At 35.5% G+C, this 22,491-nt stretch overlaps 3 protein-coding genes across 8 annotated transcripts; 2 read left to right on the top strand and 1 right to left on the bottom strand.

Annotated features, from left to right (window-relative positions):
- Positions 1–657: 657 nt before the first annotated feature.
- On the top strand, positions 658–3,595 carry LOC107952074 (endoglucanase 6-like). Its single transcript, NM_001327596.1, has 8 exons — positions 658–855; positions 946–1,158; positions 1,296–1,496; positions 1,952–2,041; positions 2,178–2,342; positions 2,427–3,060; positions 3,145–3,219; positions 3,297–3,595. Exons 1-8 carry the CDS (start codon positions 658–660, stop codon positions 3,593–3,595), a joined length of 1,875 nt encoding a protein of 624 aa, NP_001314525.1.
- A 516-nt stretch (positions 3,596–4,111) lies between these two features.
- On the bottom strand, positions 4,112–5,815 carry LOC107952481 (protein phosphatase 2C 51). The gene is made up of 3 exons (XM_041085607.1): positions 4,917–5,815; positions 4,717–4,822; positions 4,112–4,633 (listed from the first exon to the last, which is right to left on the bottom strand). Exons 1-3 carry the CDS (start codon positions 5,529–5,531, stop codon positions 4,332–4,334), a joined length of 1,023 nt encoding a protein of 340 aa, XP_040941541.1. The 5' UTR covers positions 5,532–5,815; the 3' UTR covers positions 4,112–4,331.
- Positions 5,816–8,640: 2,825 nt separating this feature from the next.
- Positions 8,641–18,292, top strand: LOC107952075 (receptor-like protein 53). 6 transcript variants are annotated; one of them, XM_016887321.2, is made up of 10 exons: positions 8,641–9,035; positions 9,267–9,421; positions 9,622–9,839; positions 10,277–10,886; positions 11,078–11,587; positions 11,682–11,762; positions 13,860–13,971; positions 14,171–14,274; positions 14,381–14,555; positions 15,184–15,643. In XM_016887321.2, exons 1-9 carry the CDS (start codon positions 8,860–8,862, stop codon positions 14,509–14,511), a joined length of 2,097 nt encoding a protein of 698 aa, XP_016742810.2. In that variant the 5' UTR covers positions 8,641–8,859; the 3' UTR covers positions 14,512–14,555; positions 15,184–15,643. The 6 variants fall into 6 exon arrangements, 5 of the variants coding, with proteins under 5 accessions (XP_016742810.2, XP_040941527.1, XP_040941533.1 ...); XM_041085593.1 differs by having other exon boundaries at positions 14,144–14,274; XR_005907869.1 differs by lacking the exon at positions 14,171–14,274.
- The last annotated feature ends 4,199 nt before the right edge of the window (positions 18,293–22,491 follow it).

Here is a 22,491-nt window from a genome sequence, read left to right as displayed (position 1 = left end):
ACATGTTGTTCTGACCGATTTCTGGGGTATTATGGACATTCAAAATCTTGAAACCTTCGGCTCCCACATCCCTGCGTTTTTTTTTCTCCTACCTGTTTGGTTTGGCAAATGAGAACTCAGTCTAATCAAAATCAAAACATCAACTTTAAATTTTGTACGTAATAATATTTTCAACATCAGCTGCTATTTTTTTCACCCTAAAATAGCATTAAAATCCACACCGACTCTTCCCAGTAAAGAGCCAGAGACACCCACATGATCCTGTTCTTTTCTTTTATCAGCCGTTTTCCTCTCCTCCAAAATGGCAAAAATAATTTTATTATGAAATAAAATTTAAAAATATTGCATTTATTGATCCCTTCCTATTTCTTGCCTCTCGGTTGCTTCCTTCCTTTTGCAATATATAGAGGCTTCAGCTCCTCTTCCATTTCCCATTCTCACTGCTCTCTCTTCCTCTCTATCTCCCTCTTGTTGGTGGGTTCATCAGGAATTTTAAACTGATAAAATTCTACCCACATTGTGTGTTTAATCCAAAATGGGGTCCTCTTATTAGTTTTAGAAAGTTGAAGGAAATCCCATTTTTGCAGTATAGAAACAGATTTGGTTTTCACTCTCTTGAAATTTGATTTTTAGTGTCTTTCTGATTACTGTGAATACATGGAGAAATCAATGTCAATGGCTCCTCTGCTTTTAATGGTACTCTGTCTTCCTTTTGCATTGGGTTGGCATGACTATAACCAAGCTCTCAGTAAGAGCATTCTCTTCTTTGAAGCTCAGAGATCTGGTTATCTTCCTCATAACCAGAGAGTCACATGGCGAGCTAATTCCGGCTTGAATGACGGCAAAGTCAGTGGGGTAAGCTAAACTTACACTCCCACTCCCATAGTCCCACTTTTTTTTCTTTTGAGAGTTATGGGGTTGTAATTTGATTGTGAAATTTAACAGGTGGATCTGGTAGGAGGGTACTATGATGCAGGGGACAATGTGAAGTTTGGTCTTCCAATGGCATTCACCATAACAATGATGTCCTGGAGTATAATAGAGTACGGCAAACCAATGGCTGCAAATGGAGAGCTCGGCCATGCCATGGAAGCCGTCAAGTGGGGTACTGACTATCTTATCAAAGCCCACCCGGAACCTTATGTCCTTTATGGAGAGGTGTATATATATATATTTAAATGCACTATTGTTTTTTGTAACTAATATGTCCAGATCTTTTTCAAATCACCAACTCGAAAGCAACATTTTAAGGCTAAGATCCATTTCCTATCAACTTGTTCTTTTTTTTTTTTTAGGTGGGAGATGGAAACACTGACCATTACTGTTGGCAAAGACCCGAAGACATGACAACCGACCGTCACGCTTACAAGATTGACCCGAGCAACCCCGGGTCGGATCTTGCCGGTGAAACTGCAGCTGCCATGGCTGCCGCTTCAATCGTCTTCCGCCGCTCCAACCCTGCATATTCCAGCGAGCTTCTTCACCACGCTTATCAGGTATTATTTTCCTACTCCCTTTAGCTTACAGTTACAGTTCACGATAAAATTTTTATTTATAAATGAAATTAATTTTTTTAATTTTAGAATTTATTTATTTATTTTGGTAGTAACTGTTCAAGTTCCTTTTTCCCCAAAAACCTGTTTAACATTTTGTCTCGTCTTTAAAGGAAACGTTGTCGTTTAAAGTAGTAGTAAACTTTTTCGGCGTATAAATCGGATCATGGCGCCCTTGCACCGTTAACACGTGTAATAAGTTATCTTATGACCGTGTAGATCTATTGTACTAGTAGATCTCAATCGTTCATTGTACCGTAAAGGTCTCAATTTAAATTTTCGTTTCTCACGTACTAACACTATGTCGACGGTCCAAATTAAACCCGCATATCCCAGAATTACCCTTCCTTCTTTCCGCATATTACATACACATTTTGATATTTGGTTTCTGTTTTCAGCTATTCGATTTTGCTGATAAGTACAGAGGCAAATACGACAGCAGCATCACAGTTGCCCAAAAATACTACCGATCCGTCAGCGGCTACAATGTAAGCTTCTTCTTTTAAAAAAAAGAAAAGAAAAGAAAAGAAAAGAAAAGAAATTGTTAAACAAACTATTTGATCCATGTTACTACAAAATGGGGTGCTCATTTTTATTGATTTTGGGATTTGAAATTTTGTATAGGACGAGTTGTTGTGGGCTGCTGCATGGCTGTACCAAGCTAGTAACAATCAGTACTACTTGAACTATCTTGGAAAGAATGGTGACTCAATGGGCGGAACCGGCTGGGCCATGACTGAGTTTGGTTGGGACGTCAAGTACGCTGGGGTTCAGACCCTTGTCGCCAAGGTATATTCGTTGTCTTTGTCAACAAGTAATTATTGTTTATGCTACAATTACTAAGTGGTAATAATGTTTTTGGTTAACCTGCAGTTCTTAATGCAAGGCAAAGCTGGTATGCATGCACCGGTATTTGAAAGGTACCATCAGAAGGCAGAGCATTTCATGTGTTCATTGATCGGAAAGGGTACCCGTAATGTTCAGAAGACTCCCGGTGGTTTGATGTTTCGACAGAGATGGAACAATATGCAGTTCGTGACTAGCGCGTCGTTCTTAGCCACCGTCTACTCTGACTATCTCGCTTCCTCTAGAGGAACTTTGAGGTGTGCTGCTGGCAATGTTGCACCAACCCAGCTTCTTTCTTTTGCTAAATCTCAGGTGGATTACCTTCTTGGGGACAATCCAAGGGGTACAAGTTACATGGTTGGTTATGGGAACAATTTCCCTCGACAAGTTCATCATCGTGGTTCTTCGATTGTTTCCATCAAGGTTGACTCTAAATTCATAGCCTGCCGACAAGGTTATGCAGCTTGGTATACAAGGAAAGCAAGTGATCCTAATGTCCTCACTGGTGCTGTGGTTGGAGGGCCCGACGCCTATGATAACTTCGCTGATGAAAGGGACAATTATGAACAAACCGAGCCAGCTACCTACAACAATGCTCCTCTTCTTGGCATACTAGCTAGGCTCGGGAGCGGTCATTCTGGTTATAACCAGCTGCTTCCCGGTATATACAGCTTATATCTCCATTATGTTTCATGGTTTTAACATTTTGCAATCATGATGATCATGGCTTTGCCTATTAATGCAGAGGCTGTCCCAGTTCCTAAACCAGTAGCTGCTAAACCGAAGGCAGAGCCGAAAGCCAAATCGACTCCAAATCCTGGTACATGTTTCGTTTGATGAACATACTCGTCATCGATATAAAATCATGAAATCTAATTTGGGAATTCTGTTTTGCAGCCACAACTTCTAGTCCAATTTCCATACGGCAAAAGATGACAACTTCCTGGAATGACAAAGGAAGAACTTATTACAGATATTCCATAGTGATGACCAACAAGTCTTCCAAGACACTAAAGGATCTAAAGCTGTCTATATCAAAGCTTTATGGTCCAATATGGGGTCTCACTAAATCTGGCAATTCTTATGGTTTCCCAACATATCTCAACTCTTTACCTGCAGGGAAGAGTCTCGAGTTTGTATACATCCATGCTGCTTCTCCGGCTGATGTCTCAGTTTCAAGTTACAACGTGGCTTAACAACAGAAGAAAATTGCTACAACTTGGTGTAAGATTTGTGCAGCTATACAGAATGCAGTCCAGGGGAAAAGAAAAGGGTTATTTTTCATTTTCTTGTTTAAGGGTTTTCAACTTACTTGTTGATTTGAGGTAAAATAACAGCCGAAGATGGGAAGAGAAAGGAGTGAAGAGAGATTTTAAAAAAAGGGAATGCTCATCCTCTTTCTCTTTTACTTCATTTGTTATTTTATATATATATATGTAAGAGACAAGATTGAGAAGTTAGCTAAATGACTTCTCATACAGATTGCAAGGAGTCTTGTTTTTTTTTATATGTACTTCAGAGCAGCTGATTTCCTTCTTCTTTTTTTTTAATCCTTTTTGGAGTTGTAATGTTGCTAGCTTTTGCAGCATTTTGTATTTCCAATATAAATATAGTTTGTACAACAATGTTTTGTTTCACTGCTGTTCAAGTTTCAATTGAGTTGTGTCTCTTTTCTAGACAAGAATTACATGGCTCTGCTACCATGAAAGAGAGAAATAAAAAACAGTTATCATTTAAGCATCAAGAAGTTTACAGTAATGGATCTTTTAATTTATTAAAATTGCTCTCTCCCTTATAATCAAACAGAAAAATATTTACTGCTATTGCAGAACAAACGTTGTATGTTAACCCGTTACCCCTCTGTGATATTAATATTACAACTTGAAAACAAAGTGAAACATATAAAAAAAGAGGGAATATAGAAGAGTGATTTCAAGCTTTCAACTCAACTACGATGACACTGATATTGTCGGTGCTCCCTCGAGCTACTGCTAACTCAGCTAGCATGGCTGCCGCCTCTGCCGCACGATTTCCACTACAGCCGTCGTTGTGGTCTGAAAATGTTATCTTTATATGTCCATCTAAATATCTTTTCACAACTTCGCATGCAAGTTCATTGGAAACTACATCCCATAAACCATCACTGGCTAATATAACAAAGGTGTCGGATTTTGTTCGTTCAATCACAGACACCTCTGGTTTGGAGATTACATACGGTTTCAAATATCGATCTCCTGAATCAGATTAAACACCATTTCATCATCAAATGATTTTTTCCTATATAAGAAGGGATCAAGTATGGAGTTTTAGGCAATACCTATAGATCTTGAAGTGGCAAGAACTCCTAAGATACGATTGCCATTAATGTTTATGACCCTTCCTCCAGCTGCTTCCACTCTTTCCTTTTCATCGGGTCTGTCAGGCTGTTAGAACCAAAACCATGAAAGGCGTTTATTACAATATTAATATCCAAGGTCCAACATGTACGTGTTCTTAGTTATGAATGAAGAAAATCACCTTATGATCATGGGACAAAGCCACGGCGGTGCCGGCACGACAGAGAACAGCTCTCGAGTCACCGCAATTTGCGACCACTACTTCTTCCCTGCTTACCAACACCACCACAGCCGTTGATCCCATCGTTTCCATGACCTCATCGACTGCAGCCGTCGTCCCACACTCAACACCGGTGACCTCCTCATCCATCTTCTCGAAACAAGCTGACATCACCTTCTCCCATCCTACTCCCTTCCCTCCACCACCACCACCACGTGTCCTTTCCTGCACCTCCTTTACCACCAACCGGTGCATCCTGTCACGGCAAGCGTTAGCGACTCCTGCTCCACCATGACCGTCGTACACAGCGAAAAAATCATACCCTTGTATCACTCCAATCGCCACCTTCACCGCGTCTTCCATCGCTCTCCGCCGTCCGATTACCGATATAAACCCATGTGACAGGCACGTGACACTCTCCCCTTTATCTCCTTCCTCGTCCCTCTTCTGTTCTTCTTCAGACAGTTCTATAAACCCCCCAGAGTTTAACTCTTTGAGACCCCTTTTTTTCTTGGTAACATTTCCTTCCATCATCACTTCAGAACCAATCACTCTTTTCGCCTTGTAACCCTCCATTAATTACATCTGAATATCCTTTTTTTGATCGTTCGTTGACAAGCCAGTTTTGGTAATGATATTTTTCTTCACTTCATATAAATTTTAATGCAGGAAACATGGAGGGCAGCAAGAAGAAACGATATTGAGCGTTGGATTAATGGCAACTCAATCCGATGAATGCCACGAGTTCCGAAACTTGGCTCAGGATGTTCTAAAAGAAGACGTGGCAGCTAACTAGGAATACACGTGGCTTATGTATGTATAGACAAGAGTTTGTATATTGAGAACATTTTCGGCGGTACGGATTGAGCCGCTGATTTCCTTCCATACATTCCTTGTTAATAGACAACATGGGTTGGCGTCATTGTATTTTGCCGCTTCCAGCTTTTATAAATTTATAATATGTTTTAGATTAAATGAAGTTTTTGTTATCTAATTTCGATATTTCAGTTCTTCATGAGGATATTTTTTACAGTAATACATAACCCTGTTTTTAAAAACCACACACAGTTTAACTCAAGAACAGTTAGATTATGGGCATTGTTTTGAGACAAATGTCAAAGCTTATGACATAGAGACTTTTCTTTGAATATGGTCTGCTGGATAGTCGATAAGTCGGCTGTTCTGATACATTCGAGCCGCCGCAATTTGTTTTTACTTATCGACTACTACGCAATAGATTCCAAGGGCAAGTAGCTAAATTGGTTGACCTAATTTGCATCGAAACTCGATCAACTTTGCATGAAAATACACCCAAATTAACATGCACAATTTGCATGTTTGTTAGGTCATATGAAAGTGAAGAGTGTGTTTGTCGTCGTCCTTTTGTTTGAATGGCTTTTGCAAATTTGAAGTGACTATATATATATCCCCGTCGCTTTGTTAATTGCAATGGCTTTTGCTAATTAAATTTGAAGTTTACTTGTTGGAATTGTTGTCCATGATATAAAATATCTGAAGCATTTGTTTAATATATATTCAAGTAGGAAATATCATTTATGAGCCTCTTTCAAGATAGCTGGATAGAGTGCTGATCAAGTGGTACGTACGAAATATCAAACTTGATTGTTCTTGTTTTACAACAGAGGAGATTATAAGTCAACCATATTCTCTATGAATGGAAACAAGGCCCCTAGCCTTGATGCATACCCAACCAGATTCTTCCAAGCCTCCTATAGCATTTTTGGAGGAGATGTAGTGGAAATCATTCTATGTTTTTTTGCCATTGGAAATATGGTAGCCTCCTCCAATAAAACAATCAAGTGTCTACCCAGCCTTATCTCTAATAGCCAAAGTGCTTTAATGGAAGGAACTTGTGGATAATTTGCTACTGGCTCGGGAGTTGGTTCATGGATGTACCTTAGAAAGACATTTGGAATTTCATTATCCAAGTTCTGAGAGTTGTTGGATTCCCTCGTCGATTCAAGAACTGGATAATCGGTGGCTAGAAATGGGGTCTAGTATGGTGCAAAAGAGTTTGAGAGGGGGGCCATTTTTCCATACCTAATCATATTTAGGGATGAGTGTACTCTTAAGTGTCTTGAATATGGCTGGAATTCATGGGGTATTTGAGCATCATCCCAAATGCAATAGCTGCAACCTACTCATTTCAATTTTTCTGTTAATCTTCTATTCATTAAAGGGTTTGCTAAATCGGTCATGATTATTAGCAACATCTTAGAGTTCATTTAAAAAAACTTTCCATTGATTTATGTAGGATATTGAGAGAGAGCACTTAGTAGGCCTGTTCATGGGTGGGGCCACTTGGCCCGGCCGAAGGCCTATTCGAAATGTAAGAGGGTTTGGGCAAAAATATATGCCTAAAAAATGGGCTTGGACAAAAATTAAGGCCCGTCTAAAAATGGGTCGGGCCTCGAGTAAGACATTTTTCGTCCAAGCCGGCTTGAATTCACTAAAGGATAATTTTTTTAATATTATTTTTTATTGTTTTCTCCCTATTTTGCTACCATTTTACTATTATATTGCTACTATTTTGTTGTTATTGTTTGGATATTGTATAAAACTTATTTTATTGTTAATTTTATTATTATTTTAAAAATATTTGTTAATTTTGTTATTATTTTAGAGGCATTTGCTTGTTAAGTTGTATCTATCATAGTGTTATTTAAGTATACATATTTTGAAATTTTATTTTCAATTTGTTGGGAAATATTTATTTTGGTGTTTTTAGTATTTTTGATGTATTATATATATTTTAAAATAATATAAAAATTAATATGGGGGGCCGGGCTGGGCCTGAGTTATAACATTTTTATCTTGGTAGAACTTAGAAAAAACTTTAGGCACATTTTTAGGGTTGGGCCGGGCTCGAGCATAGCAAACAGGCTAAAATTTTTAGTTGAGCCCAACTTAGCCCGACCCATGCACACCTCGCAAGTGCATTTTGTTTTTGTTTTTATATTCTGATTGAATGATTTCTAAGTTTTAAGGTATTTCTTTTTTATAAATATTGTTGTTATTAATTTTTAAAATTTAGAATTTTTCATGTAAAAAATTGCACTTCCAAAGTAATGAAATTCCAAGAATTAAATTTTTTTTCATTGCAACACTAATTTTCCACTAAACCTGAATATTAATTCAGGTTCAGTATAATATTATTTATATAGTTACATGGTTGTTAAATAATTTTTTATTTTAAAATGTTACATTAATAAATTTTAAAAAAAATTAACAATTAAATCTAAAAAGTGTAAAGATTAAATTTATAGAAGTAAAAGTATAACGACTTATATTATATTTTAACATCTTATTAATTTTAATCCATATTTTATTATTTAATATAAACATAATTTGTAAAAGAAAAATTATATTGTTTATCCTCCCTATTATGATCAATGATCAGCATTCGTAATTATCTGTCTCTAAAGTTCGATTCCATGTTTTTTTTTTTAGAAATTCAATATGTTTTATTATTGCATGCGTTGGTAATTTATAAAATATTTTAATATTATTATTCATAATCCAAGTATTACCAGTTACCACTATTATTGATCTGGCTATCTATCCTGGGGAGCTTATACGCTTCGTTTTGGCATTTAGACAGATGTCAAAAATCTTGGACCGATTACATTTTGAGCCGAGTTCAAACGCGAATTTTAACCGCACCGCTTTTAATAATCCATTCAACAAATAAAAATAAAATAATCATTCCACTTTCTTCCACATTTCACAGTTCGTGAAGGGCAAGCAAACCAAAAAGCCTAAAATAGTTATTGACTTTGAACTTTATCTTTTCTTAGATTCAAGGATTGAAAGATCAAAGAGAAGCAAAACGAGAGCGTGATTTATCAAATTCGACAAAAAAAAAGTAATAAATCGAACGGAAATGGAGAAAGAGAGCGAGTTGATTCGGCGATGTATAGAAGCAGCTTGCCAAAGCAAAGAGAGCGTGGAGAAATGGCGGAGACAAAGAAGAACTCTGGAGCGATTGCCTTCTCACCTTTCTCAGTCTCTGCTTCGGAACCTCCTCCGTCGTCGCCTTCTCTTCCCTTCCTTGCTCGAGTACATTAACATTCCTTCATTATCACTTCAATTTTTCTTATATTTTTTTTCTGTTTTCTATTAGCTCAATTGTTAGATGTTACATTTCTAAACTAGATCTGAATTGTCTGCCAAAGAAGAATAAGCTGTGAATTGGAATTTATGTATTTTTATTTATTTTTCAGTTTAATTTTGAAACTTTGCTAACTGGTCCCTGTTGAAGTAGATTATTCATTTCATTTGATAATGCAGAGTGTTCAAATATAGTGTGGAGGAGATAGATCTTAGAGGAGAGAATTCTGTTGATGCGGAATGGATGGCGTATTTAGGCGCATTTCGTTATCTACGATTACTTAATCTCGGTGATTGTCACAGAATTAATAATTCTGCTATTTGGTCCATAGTAGGTATGTTTTTGAGTTTTTCATTTTTTAAAAATGTACAGAAATTATAAGAAGTTATCTGTTTGAATATGAAGCTATTTTAGATGCACTAAAAGAATAACTATTAAAAGAAATGGAGATCAAAGCTCATTTTTTTTTTCATATTGATAAGCTCAATATCTTTTAAAAATTTGTAGTTTTTTTTCTTTCTTTCGTGGTTTTAGGGATGACTAGTCTAAAGGAGGTGGACCTTTCGCGATGCATGAAGGTTACTGATGCTGGCGTTAAACACCTTATATCCATTTCAACTTTGGAAAAGTTATGGATTTCAGAGACTGGGGTAACTGCGAATGGGGTTGCGCTGCTTGCATCACTTAAGAATTTGTCTGTATTAGACTTGGGTGGTTTGCCTGTTACAGATTCCGCATTGAAGTCTCTTCAGGTATTCTTTCTTTACATGTACATATTCTGTATTCTTGCTTGAAAAGTTACTCTATATTTTATCATTGGCTGAAGGATGCAATAATCCATAATCATTTCTGAAATTACTGAGCATCTATGCCTCTTGAGTTTTGCTGGAGTCTGTGAACTTTGTTATGGTAAATACTGTTTCTTGTACGTACTTCATTTAGATGAGAACTTGGGTGTATCAGTTGTTAAATTGTGTTAGTGAGTTTCTTCGCAGTTGAAATCATTGTAAGAACTAGATGAGCTAAGTTATGTTTCAATTACCATAGATTGCTATTTTTAGCTCAAGTTTGGTGGTTCCATTTTGAAAGATTGAATTTTAAATGATTGATTCTAAGATATTATAGTTAGTTCCATTTTCAGGGTAAAATATTCAGGTTAAAATGAGTTATGGTGGCTGTTTTGTTTTAGGCATTGACAAAGCTACGGTACCTTGATCTTTGGGGGAGTAAAATATCTAACCAAGGGGCTTTGGTCCTTCAAAGGTTCCCCAAACTGAGCTTCCTCAATCTTGCTTGGACCAATGTTACACGCTTTCCAAATTTGTCTGCTCTTGAATGTTTGAATATGAGTAATTGTACCATTGATTCTATCCTTGAAGGCAATGGTGATAAAGCTCCTTTGCTGAAACTTGTTTGTGCCGGAGCAACTTTCATGAATGAGGCTGAGGCCTTTTTATATATCAAGACAAGTTCCTTATCTTTGTTGGATGTATCCAAATCTTCCCTTAGCCGGTTTGGCATTTTAGCTGATATGCAAATGCTTGAACATTTGGATCTCAGCTCTGGCACCATGGGGGATGATTCTGTTGAAATGATTGTATGTATTGGAGCCAATCTGAAAAATCTAAATCTAAGCAGCACAAGAGTCAGCTCTGTCGGAATCGGGATTTTAGTCGGACATGTTCCCAAACTTGAAAATTTATCTTTATCTCACACAGCAATCGACGATGTTGCCTTGTCGTATATCGGCTTGATGCCTTCACTTAAGTTTATCAACTTAAGCAGCACAAACATTAAAGGTTTGGTTTCCTCAATACAAACCTTAAGTTGTTTCTCTTTTGGATTAAACATGAATATTGCTGTAGTCTTGGTATTTTCATGGCTCTATAATCTGTTTTGCTTTTGCTTTTGTTCTTCATTTGTGGCCATAAACCGAATTATTAACCCTTGGCATACCCTTTTAGTTTAACAATTCTTTTGCAACTTACAGGTTTTATTCTCCAGCCAGGTACTGAGTCGCATGTGGATAGCACACTAACAGCACTTCAAAATCTTAGTTATCTGGAGAGCTTAAACTTGGAGCATACACAAGTTAGGGATCCGGATTTGCACCCTTTATCGAGTTGCAAAAAACTGAGCCATTTATCTCTCAAATGTGCGTCTCTTACAGATGCCACTTTGCATCTCCTTTCGTCTCTCCCAAAGCTGACAACACTTCATGTCTGTGATGCTGTATTAACAACTAATGGTCTAGACGCATTTAGCCCACCAACAACACTGAGAGTACTGGACCTGATGGGTTGTTGGCTTTTAACTGAAGATGCTATCTCACAATTCATAAAGAAACATCCTCAAGTTGAGATACGACACGAAATTGTTCAAAACCTTTCAACAGAGCAGCAAACAATTTCGAACTGCCTATCCACATCACAACAATCTTTGAAGGGACCTCAATGGAACAAAAAGCAGGGAAATCTGCCTATGCCTCAGTTTTTTGTTGGTAAGACTTTCACAATGATTTGCTTTTAACACAAAATATCGAATCTCTTTTATAATCTAAATTTCCTTTCCTTTTTTTCTCTCTGAAATATTAGATCAAAGATTGAAATATAACAGAGAGGAGCTACTTGCGCTACAGTTTTCACCTCTAGCCCTTCAATCTCCCCATGATGCAGGTAGTGTCACACCCAATATATAATCATATCAAATGGTCTAATTCAATTGACAACAACTTCTTGACATAGTGGTAACATGAATATTTTGAGGCACGTAAGCTTGGTTTTGGTTTAAGCATCCCACCCTGGATCCCCAAGGTATATATATGCTACCGTAGTCGTGTCCTTGCACTTGTATGATGAGCTGTGTTTTTGTCCCCCTTTCTTCTCTAGTATTTTGAGTTTTGAATGAAGTCTTTGAATCCTAGCTGGCCGATGAGGAAGATCTGCAATTATATTTACTTGAATTCAGTAATGGAAAGTTGAAAACTGGATTGGCTTCTCATTCACACCCTCTCCATCATCCCTATCGTTAGCCTTAAATATTTTGTGGGTTTTCATTTATAAAAATTCTGGGCCAAATTCTCATTCAATGAAAGTGTCACCTCCCTCTCTCGTTGTTGATCTACTCTTTGTCTAGCGAGCACGATGTCAAGCCAAACATTAGTTTCTAAGTTTTCGTTATATTGAAACTTGACTATCTGTGTGGTTGCATTGTATGTTTCTTTTTCCTCCAATAATAAATATGTCAAAATTATATGAAGAATATAATTTCTCTATTACATATTTTGTTTAAGTTTAGTGTTACATATACTAGGAATATAGGTTTGATTTTTAATAATTTAATTATATTATTTTTTAAAATATAAAAAAAATATTTTATATGTTAAATTATTATGAATTTAAATTTTATGTAATTAATAAAGTCAAGTCATAGTAATTTATAAATTTAAAATTATTTTAATTGAATTATAATTGATGTTCAAGATTAAATATATCATTGGATTCAACAAAAATATTTAAAATCCAAACCATTAATCGAATTTATGAAATCCAATAAAAAAAAACAAATTAATTTAGATTCAGATGATTTTTAAACGCCCGATAACTTTACGCTGTATCATATTATTTTATTTTATTTTAATTTGAATAAACAAAATTAAATGCCAAAAGAATCGTCTACTCTCACGGCTTGTAAGTCTTAAGAGAACTAATGGCTTAATTTCAATTTTATATTTGTTTTGGTCGGTGTGAGATTTAATAAAAGAATTTAACTACATAACATATCACATCATATCTTTTTAGTCTCTATGAGTAATATAATATATTAAAAAACATCAAATTAACTCTTTTATCATTATATTTTTACTCTATTAAATAAACAAATCAAATGCGCAAAAGGATTCTTCTTCCCTCACCTTTTGTAAGTCCCAAATGGAGTTAAAACTAATTTGGATTCTATATTTTCTTTGCATGGTTTTCAAGATCAAGATTTAATAAAATTAATTTTTTTAATAATATTCTAAAATCCTAAACTTGAAACTCTAAAATTATAATCTTGGAACCCTAAAACTTAGTCCATTAGATTTTGAAAAGTAAACCTTAAATTCTAAATATCCTAAATCTTATCATCTTAAAATCTTAACCTCTAAAGGCATAATCCTTAAATTAAAAAAAAAGAAAAAAAAACTCACCATATCAAACAATAAATCTAGTTAAACGTAAAAAACCTAAACCTTGTGTTACTATTATTATTTATTATTTTTATTTAATTAATCAACACTAATTAAGATTAAAATATTATTAAAGAGAACAAGTCTATTATTAGAAAGTGCATTACATTAATTAGAATTTCTTTTTGAAAATTATGAAGTAAACATTTTTATTAAATGTCTAAAAAATGACTTTTTAAGATCATCACAATGTAATTTAAATTTATAAACAATATATATTAATATTTATTAGGAGAAGCAACTAAAAACGATTAGAATACAACGATTTCATAATCAGTTATCAAATCTGTTAGAGTATCTGTTAAATAGCTATGAGTGTATAAATACCTGTAGTTTGTATATCAGTGATATACATGAAATATATCTTGAAATGTTCTTATGATTCTTTAGAATTCTAGCATGGTATCAGAGCTTCTAAATCTTTTTGCTCTTGTGTTTCAGAAAGTAGCCATTTTAGTTTATGATAGTAATTTTTAGGCCTGGAAGTAGCATGTTCTTCTTGTTATCAAGACTCATCGACTTCAGTCTTTTATTGATGGAACAGTTACTGTGCCACCGCGTATAATCGTTGATAGTGATGGTGTTTCGCTTGACAATCCAGCATATGTTCAATATGAACAGAAGACTCTGTTCTCTCGGCGTGGCTTCTCTGCACAGTAAGTGCCTCGCTTCACAATTAACTAACTGGAAGTTTTTCATTTGCATATGTTCTGTGGGAAGCTTTGATAAGAATATTTGGCACCTAATCGACAACTAAGGCTATGCGATATCAGTCTCTTCTTAATCATTTCAAAAAGAATGATTTTTCCATTTCGACATATCTGGTAGAAATAAAATATCTTTGCGATTCCTTAGCTGGATGTGGTCAACTTGTGTCAATCGAAGAGCAACAGTCAGCTATTCTCAATGGTCTTCCTCCAAAGTTCGATCATGTGGTCTCTATCATCACCATAAGTCAGGTTCCTTTTGATTTGCAAGGAATCGCAACAGCTCTACTTGATGTCGAAGCAAAACAACAGGCTCATTTTTCTCATGTTAGTTTCTTTGCTAATTTTGTTGAAGCAGATAAGACGTCTTCCACTTCTTCGAATCTTCTTGGGTATGCTGGTCACCCACCGCCACAATTATTTAGGTTGACTCGAGGCTCTGGTTATTTTTGTGGAGGGGGTCGTGGTCGTTCTCGGTTGCAGTGTTAGATTTGCGGCAAAATCGGGCATCTAGCTCATCGGTGTTACTATAGGTATGACTCCACCTATGATGATACAGATACATACCCTGGTGTTTATGTAGGCTCTGATGCTATTGAGTCGTCTGCGTCAATCTTTAGAAATCAACCTTCGGCCCATATTTTTTGTGTTCGTCACAACTTATCTGGTCTTTCTCAAATTGGGCCTTCTTCACTTGGGCATTTTCCATCTGAGCATTCTTCACCTTAGTGCTATCCACCTGGGTTTTCTTTTCCACATTCATCCTAACATGAAATCCCTAGTTCCCAGTCTCGGTGTGTTTGTGTTAGTTCTTCCACTGGTGTTCATGCGAGTCTAGCGTCAGTTACGGCCAATCCTATTGTAGTGTCTGATCAGGCCTGGTATCCGGATAGTGGAGCCTCGACACATATAACCAGTAACCCAAGAGTAATTTCTGATTGTAATTTGTACTCAGGAGTAGGTACTGTGGTTGTAGGTAATGGTCATCGAGTTAGTATTTCGCATATTAGTAATTCTGTTTTATCAAATGGTTCTGATGAGTTTCTGTTTAAAGATCTCTTATATGTGCCTGATATCAATAAGAACCTCTTATCTGTTTCAAGATTTACACAGGATAACAATGTGTATTTTGAATTTTATCCCACCTGTTGTTATGTGAAGGATCTGGCAACTCACAGGATGATATTTCAAGGTGTTGAGTCCAATGGATTGTATCATTTTTTTCCTGCCACCTCTAATTTTTTACTCAACTCTACAACAACGACGAATGCTGACTTAGGTCGGAAATTTGATTTGTTTAGTCGATGGCACCAGCGACTTGGTCATCCATCATGCGATGTTGTTCGTCAAGTTTTAAATTCTTGCAATATTAGTATACCTAAAAACAAATTATTTACTCTTTGTAATGCTTGTGGGCTTAGTAAAGGGCATAAACTACCCTTTGCTGCTTCTTCATGTATGTATTCTTCTCCTCTTGAGCTTGTGGTAACTGACTTATGGGGTCTTACTTCGTGTTTCTCCTCTGGTTTTTGATATTATATTTCTTTTGTGGATGCTTTCTCTAGGCGTACTTGGATTTATTTTCTTAGCAATAAATTTGATGCTTTACAAGCATTTATCATTTTCAAAGCTTATGCTGAGTTGCAATTAGGAGTTTTGACTTAAATAGCTGCAGACTGATAGTGGGGGTGAGTTTCAGAGTTTTGCCCCTTATCTTCAGAAGTTTGGTATTGCTCATTGTTTGTAATGTCCACACACGTCTGAGCAGAATGGTCTAGTAGAAAGACGCCATCGACAGATTGTGAAAACTGGTTTGGTGTTGCTTGCACAAGCATTACTTTTTCTCTCATTTTGGTTTGATGTGTTCTACTCTGCAGTGCACCTTAAGAATTTGCTTCCTATTAAGGGGTTAGATGGGAGTTCTCCAGTGAAACGTTTGCTTGGACATCAATCTAATTATCAATGGCTTAAAGTATTTGGTTGCTTATGCTATCCACTGACCCGGCCCTACAATTAACACAAGTTACAATTTCGATCTACTCCTTGCACGTTTCTTGGCTATGTACCAAATTATAAAGGGTATAAATGTCTTGATTAGGGTGGTCATATTTTCATTTCAAGACATGTAAAGTTTGATGAAACAGTTTTCCCTTTTGCAAGAGTACAATCTTCTTCTGAACAAAAAGAAAGTTCATGTTCAGTCAATACTCTTCTAGCTTTTTTGCCTCTTGATGAGTCTCAACATTCTAGTGGGATGAGTGTTCCTTCTGTTTCATTGTCACCCGTTGCATCTTCTTTTGCAGTTGGTTTCGATGCAAACTCAAGTGATTCTGGTAGTTCTCATTCTGTTGGTTTGGATAATCAGGTAGTTGGTTTTGACTGTCAAGATATGTCTTTAGTTTTAGCTCCTGCTACTCGTAATGCTCATTATATGGTGACTAGGAGTAAGGTTGGTGTTTATAAGCCAAAAATTTATATTGCTGTAGTAAGTATTACTAAGCCGAAAAACATTCATTAAGCCATGAATATTCCTGCATGGAAAGATGTTGTCTATGATGAGTTAACAGCTTTAGTCAATAACAACACTTGGGAATTGGTCACACCACCTCTAGATCGTTCACTTGTGGTCTGCAAATGGATATTCAAGGTTAAGAAGAATCCTGATGGGTAGTTTCTCGCCATAAAGTTCGCTTGGTAGCTCTGGGGTTCTCTCATTCTACTGGAATGGACTACTATGGGACATTTAGCCTTGTAGTTAAAGCTAATATGGTCAGAACAATACTTGCCTTAGCTGTATCACACAAATGGAAATTAAGACAGGTAGATATTAATAATGCTTTTTTGAATGGCGATTTAGCTGAAGATGTTTATATGAAACAACCACCTGGATTTGAAGTCCATGATGTCAATGGAAATTTGTTGGCTTATAAATTGAAGAAAGCTCTCTATGTACTAAAGTAGGCTCTAAGAGCCTGGTTCGAGAAGTTGAGAGGCTGTCTTCTCCAACAACTTCAATTTCGATCATCTCATGCTGATCCATCTTTGTTTTTTAAAAGGTCATCTGCTGGGAGTGTTTTTTTGCTGGTCTACGTTGATGACATTATAATAACAGGTGACTCTTGTTCTGCACTTGATGAGGTAGTTCATTGTCTCAACCAACACTTCTCCTTAAAAGATTTGGGGGAGCTTGGTTACTTTCTTGGTTTAAAAATTACACGCAATGGAGATTTTATTCATGTTTCTTAGGGAAAGTATGTCTGAGATCTATTAGAATGTGCTAATATAGCAGATGCAAAACCTATTAATACACCAATGGTCAGTTCACCCACACTTACTTCTCTGGTTGGTGTACCATTTGATGATGGCACCAAGTATAGACAGGTGGCTGGTGGTCTTCAATACTTGTGTTTAACTAGGCCTGATATCGCATTTGCAGTCAATAAAGTAAGTCAGTATATGCATAAGCGGCATTATGTTCACTAGACTGCTGTGAAGGAAATTTTGCGGTATATTCGTGGTACGATTGATCATGGGTTGGTTTTTCAACCTTCTCAAATTACTCTAACAGGGTTTTGTGACACTGATTAGGCTAGCTCTTTAGAAGATTGAAAGTCTACTTCAGGGTTCTGTGTTTATCTCGGCAACAATCTTATTGGTTGGTCTTCTAAAAAGCAGAATGTGGTCTCTCACTCTACCTCAAAGGTAGAATATCGAAGCTTAGCAAATGCAACTTTTGAACTTGCATGGTTTCGATCTTTACTAGATGAGATAGGAGTGTCTCTTCATGGTATTCCGGTACTTTGGTGTGATAATACCAGTTCTGTGTCTTTAGCTGCAAACCTCGTGCTTCATGCTCATGTTAAAAATGTGGAATTTAACTTTCATTTTGTTTGTGACAAGGTTCTTGGTGGTCAGTTGTAGGTGAATTATGTCCCTGCTCAGGATCAAGTTGCAGATGTTCTTACTAAACCATTGTCTGAGTGATCCTTCTCGCGATGTCATGGTAAGTTGAATATTGCTTCACTAAGTATTTTTTAGCAGGAATCTGCAAAGGGAATATTAGGAAAAGCAACTAAAAATAGCTAGAATACAACTGATTTCATAATCAGTTATCAAATCTGTTAGAGTATCTGTTAAATAGCTATGAGTGTATAAATACCTGTTGTAACACCTCAAACCCAGCCCAGACATTATGACTGGATCCGACATGCCACATCGAAGCGTTCAAAACATTTTATAGTGTTGATCCAAAAAAACTTACTTACTGTTTTAAAAGATAATTTCATTATAGGTTAAAGTGAATGGAAGCTGTGCACCAGGTAGGAAACCGGAAAAGAGGTGGTGAGTCCATCGGACTGCTTAAGTACCAAGCTCCCCTCGGATCCAATCCTAGACATGCATACCGCCATTGGCACACCTTAACGTCATGGATATTTCTAGGAAACTGATTTTGATTAAGTCATTTTTAGGAAAAGTGATTAATTTTGGAAAATACTTTCATTGCGGAAGCTTTGCTTGTTGTCGTATTATTTTGAAATCAATTGTTGTTTTTGAAAACGCGCCCTAAAGCTATCCAATTTCAACAGTTAAAATAAGTAATACCTATCTTAGTAATACATATTAAAACCATCAAAAATAATTAAGCGGCCTTATTACATTTAAAAAACCCAAAACTTCAAACGTAAATAAAAGGATGTCCAGTTCACCAGAAGAAAATCAAACTTTCAGAACGGGTGGCCACTCCGAATTCCCTCATAGCTCCAAGCCCACTATGGTTGGGGATTACCTGCGTGGAAGAAAATAAAAGGGGTGAGTTTGGGGAAACTCAGTGTGTAAAATAACCCAACCATAGTCTAAATCAGCTCAACCCACAGAAACAGAATAAGTTGGACTTAGCCCAGAACAGAAATTCAGAATAAAGCCCATAGGCTCTTAACAGAACAGAATAAATATTACATGTTTATGCAGAAACCCAACCATATCCAACCCTATACACCCCCGTACCAACTTTACACCATGTGGGGAGACAACTCGACCCACCCAACCGCTACACACCACAAAAATCGCAGCGAGGCTGCCAGATATTGTGATGGAGTCACCAGATACAGATATTGTGGCAGAGCCACTAGAACAGATATATGTGGCAGAGCCACCAGATCAGATAATTGTGGCATAGCCACCAGGACAGATATATGTGGCAGAGCCACCAAATCAGATAATTGTGGCATAGCCACCAGGACGCTTCCTCCATAAAATAACCCATGTCCCCATGCAACAGATATATAATCATGGCATACATCATACAGAATCAGATCGTCATGCTTTTCAGTCAAAATTAACCCTAGGGGTATAACGGTAATTTTGCACCTAGGGGTATAACAGTAATTTTCCATACATAGGGGTATTATAATAATTTAGCTACTTTTAGGGTTTTCATGCATATCCTAACTATTTACGTACTATCAGAACACTTACCGCGCATACTTACCGAATTGGGCCCGTTGGTCCATGAACCCGATCTTTGGCCCATTAAGCCCAAATTATCAAAATGTACGAAATCGCGCGTACTGCAGTTTATTACTTTAGATTACCAAATATGCAAACCCAACTATCTTACGAGCATTCGCACACTCGCAAATTCCCAAAATACCGACTTTTCGGCATTTCAGCTTTTCGGCTTTTGCTAATCTAGTCTATGAGAGGGTGTCAGTTACACACCTGTTTGCGATGATATGCTGACGAGATCCACACACGAACCGCCTACAATTGGATTACTAACACGTTAATCTAACTATTCAAATACAAACTACGTATTAACCCCTTACAATATTCGACCAACCACACCTACAGATCAGAATAAGCTTATAAGAAAACAATAAGCAACTCATTAACAAATTTTTGTCAATGTTTACCACATAATCATAATTTCACTGCAAGCTGTCTTCCTGAGCAACAGTCACTAAATTATTTATAACTGGAGCTACGAAACTCCAAATCAAGTGTCATTAATTTTCCCTGAAAATAGACTCATATATCTTCTATCCATAAAATTTTCAGAATTTTTGGTTTGGCCAATCAATACCAGATTTTTCTTAAAGTTTCCCATGTTTCATTTTTTGACTAATCTGACCACTCTTCATTACGAATCAAATTTCTCATTGTACAGAATTCAAAATATGTTCTTGTTTATTTTATTTGAAACTGGACTCAATAAGCTTTAATTACATAATTTATTCAGCTTCTAATTCATCTCTCGCAATTTATGGTGATTTTCCAAAGTCACGTTACTGCTGTTGTCCCAAGCAGATTTATTACCAAATCACTCTTTCACACCTAACTTGCATGCTTGTTATTTAAACATGTATATCACCAATCAATCATCACATATCTATGATTTTACTTAAGTATAATCTCCATTTCATCATTTTAAAGCACAACATGTTAGCCGATTTTTCCCTTTAGCATCTAAGGCACATGCATGTTCATTTGTTTGGCTCAACTTCGTCTATCTTCCATTTTTCATCAAAAGAACATGAAACAACAACCATTTCCTTCATTTTAATTCATGACCAAATGCTCACAACACAACCAAAAACCAAAATATGCTTCAAGAGTTAAGGTAGAATCAAGAAGAACTCATGAACATCAAGATAGAAGCAAACTACCATGAACTTACCTTCAATTTTCTTCCCCAAGTGACCGAACATTCAAGAGCTTTCTCCCCTCCTTTCTCTTCTCTAACTTTAGGCTATGATGAACAAAGATGGACAAAACTTTTTTCTTTTCACCCTTTTTTTTTATAAAAATTTCATATTTCATCCATTTAATTCTTTAATACAAAAGACATGAAATTCCCATCATGGAACATTTACCTAACCCATTATCATGGAACATTTACCTAACCCATTATCATGGAATATTTACCTAATCCATTATCATGGAACATTTACCTAACCCATTATCAATTTGTACCATGAATTATGGATATCAAGTGCTCATATTGTCTACAACAACATGATGGCTGGCCACTTCATGTAAAATGGGAGGTTTGTTATGCAAATCCTTCTATTTTGCACTCCTATTTATTTGGCCACTTCAATTTAGCCTATAGCATTTTCAAACATTTTCACATAGGTTCTATTTCATAATTTCACCCCCTTTTTCTTATGGAACAAAAATTAACTAAAATTGTCGGGTTCTATCTTAAGCTTGGGCCTTCTAGAGGCCCACTAACATAATTAAACCTATGCCAACATTTACAGAATTCCCGAAAATTAGGGCGTTACACCTGTAGCTTGTATATCAGTGATATACATGAAATATATGTTAAAATGTTCTTATGATACTTTAAAATTCTAGCAATATATAAAAAAATTAAAAATTTTAAAGATGAATAACTCCACACCAAAAGAATAAAATATTAAAAAAACAAGAAATTGATTGATGAATGCCCCACAATTTGGAAAATAATGATCTCTAATCTAAATTTATTGAGCAACTATAATAAAAAACTATCAAAATTGAAAGCTTTAGTGAATTTTGGTTTAATGTGCAATGTAATATATGAATTTTGATTTTGTGTAATTTTATACATAGCATTTTGATTTGATCCACTTTCCAAACTACTGACATCATAATTGATATAAGGAAATTTTGTATTTACATATTATATAAAAAATAATTATACTTATCTAATGTAAAAATAAATATATGAATTCATTTATTTAAATGTGTATAAATGAATCAAATTTAAAGTTTAATGTGTATAATTGCACAAAATCAAAGTTTATGTATCAAATTGCACATTTGATCAAAGTTCATTTATAATTTTGATATTTATTCCAAAATCTTATGATAAAAAATTTGAAAGAAATAAAATATTGGTAAAAAACTTCATGCTCAAGAATAAACTTTTCACAATGAAATAAAAGCGAAGAAAAATTAAGGTTGCTTGTGTGAGAAAGGAGAAAGTTATTTTATAAAAAGACTTTACTTGTTATTGAAGCATGTTTATAATTAATTTTTTACTTTAATTTTGTCGCCTCTCTTCTTCTATGAATTCCTTTATTTTCACCTTATTTATATATATATATATTTCAAAACAAAAGAAAATAATAAAATTATTTAACTACTTAAAAATAATTTTAAAATTTTTCATTTTTTATTTTAAATTTTTATCTCATGAAATTTCTATTTTCATAATTTAATTATTTAGATATAAAATATAATGTTATCACACTTCAAACATTTTGGAAGGTTTTTATCTTTGTTCAGTCTTTTTTCTTTTCTATTTTTCACGTTAAAATTCTTTTGGTTTTTAATATATGCATATTTAGATATCTAAAAAGAATATTTTTTTTTCCACACATACCATAACTCGAATCCACAACATGGATAATGAGAACACATATGACCAATAGGCGAACACTAGGGTCCTTAAAAATACATTTAGAGAGAGATTTTACTTTT

The sequence above is a fragment of the Gossypium hirsutum genome, chromosome A02, assembly GCF_007990345.1.
Source record: "Gossypium hirsutum isolate 1008001.06 chromosome A02, Gossypium_hirsutum_v2.1, whole genome shotgun sequence".
Lineage (NCBI taxonomy): Eukaryota > Viridiplantae > Streptophyta > Magnoliopsida > Malvales > Malvaceae > Gossypium > Gossypium hirsutum.
This window is presented reverse-complemented; position numbering and strand designations above follow the sequence as displayed.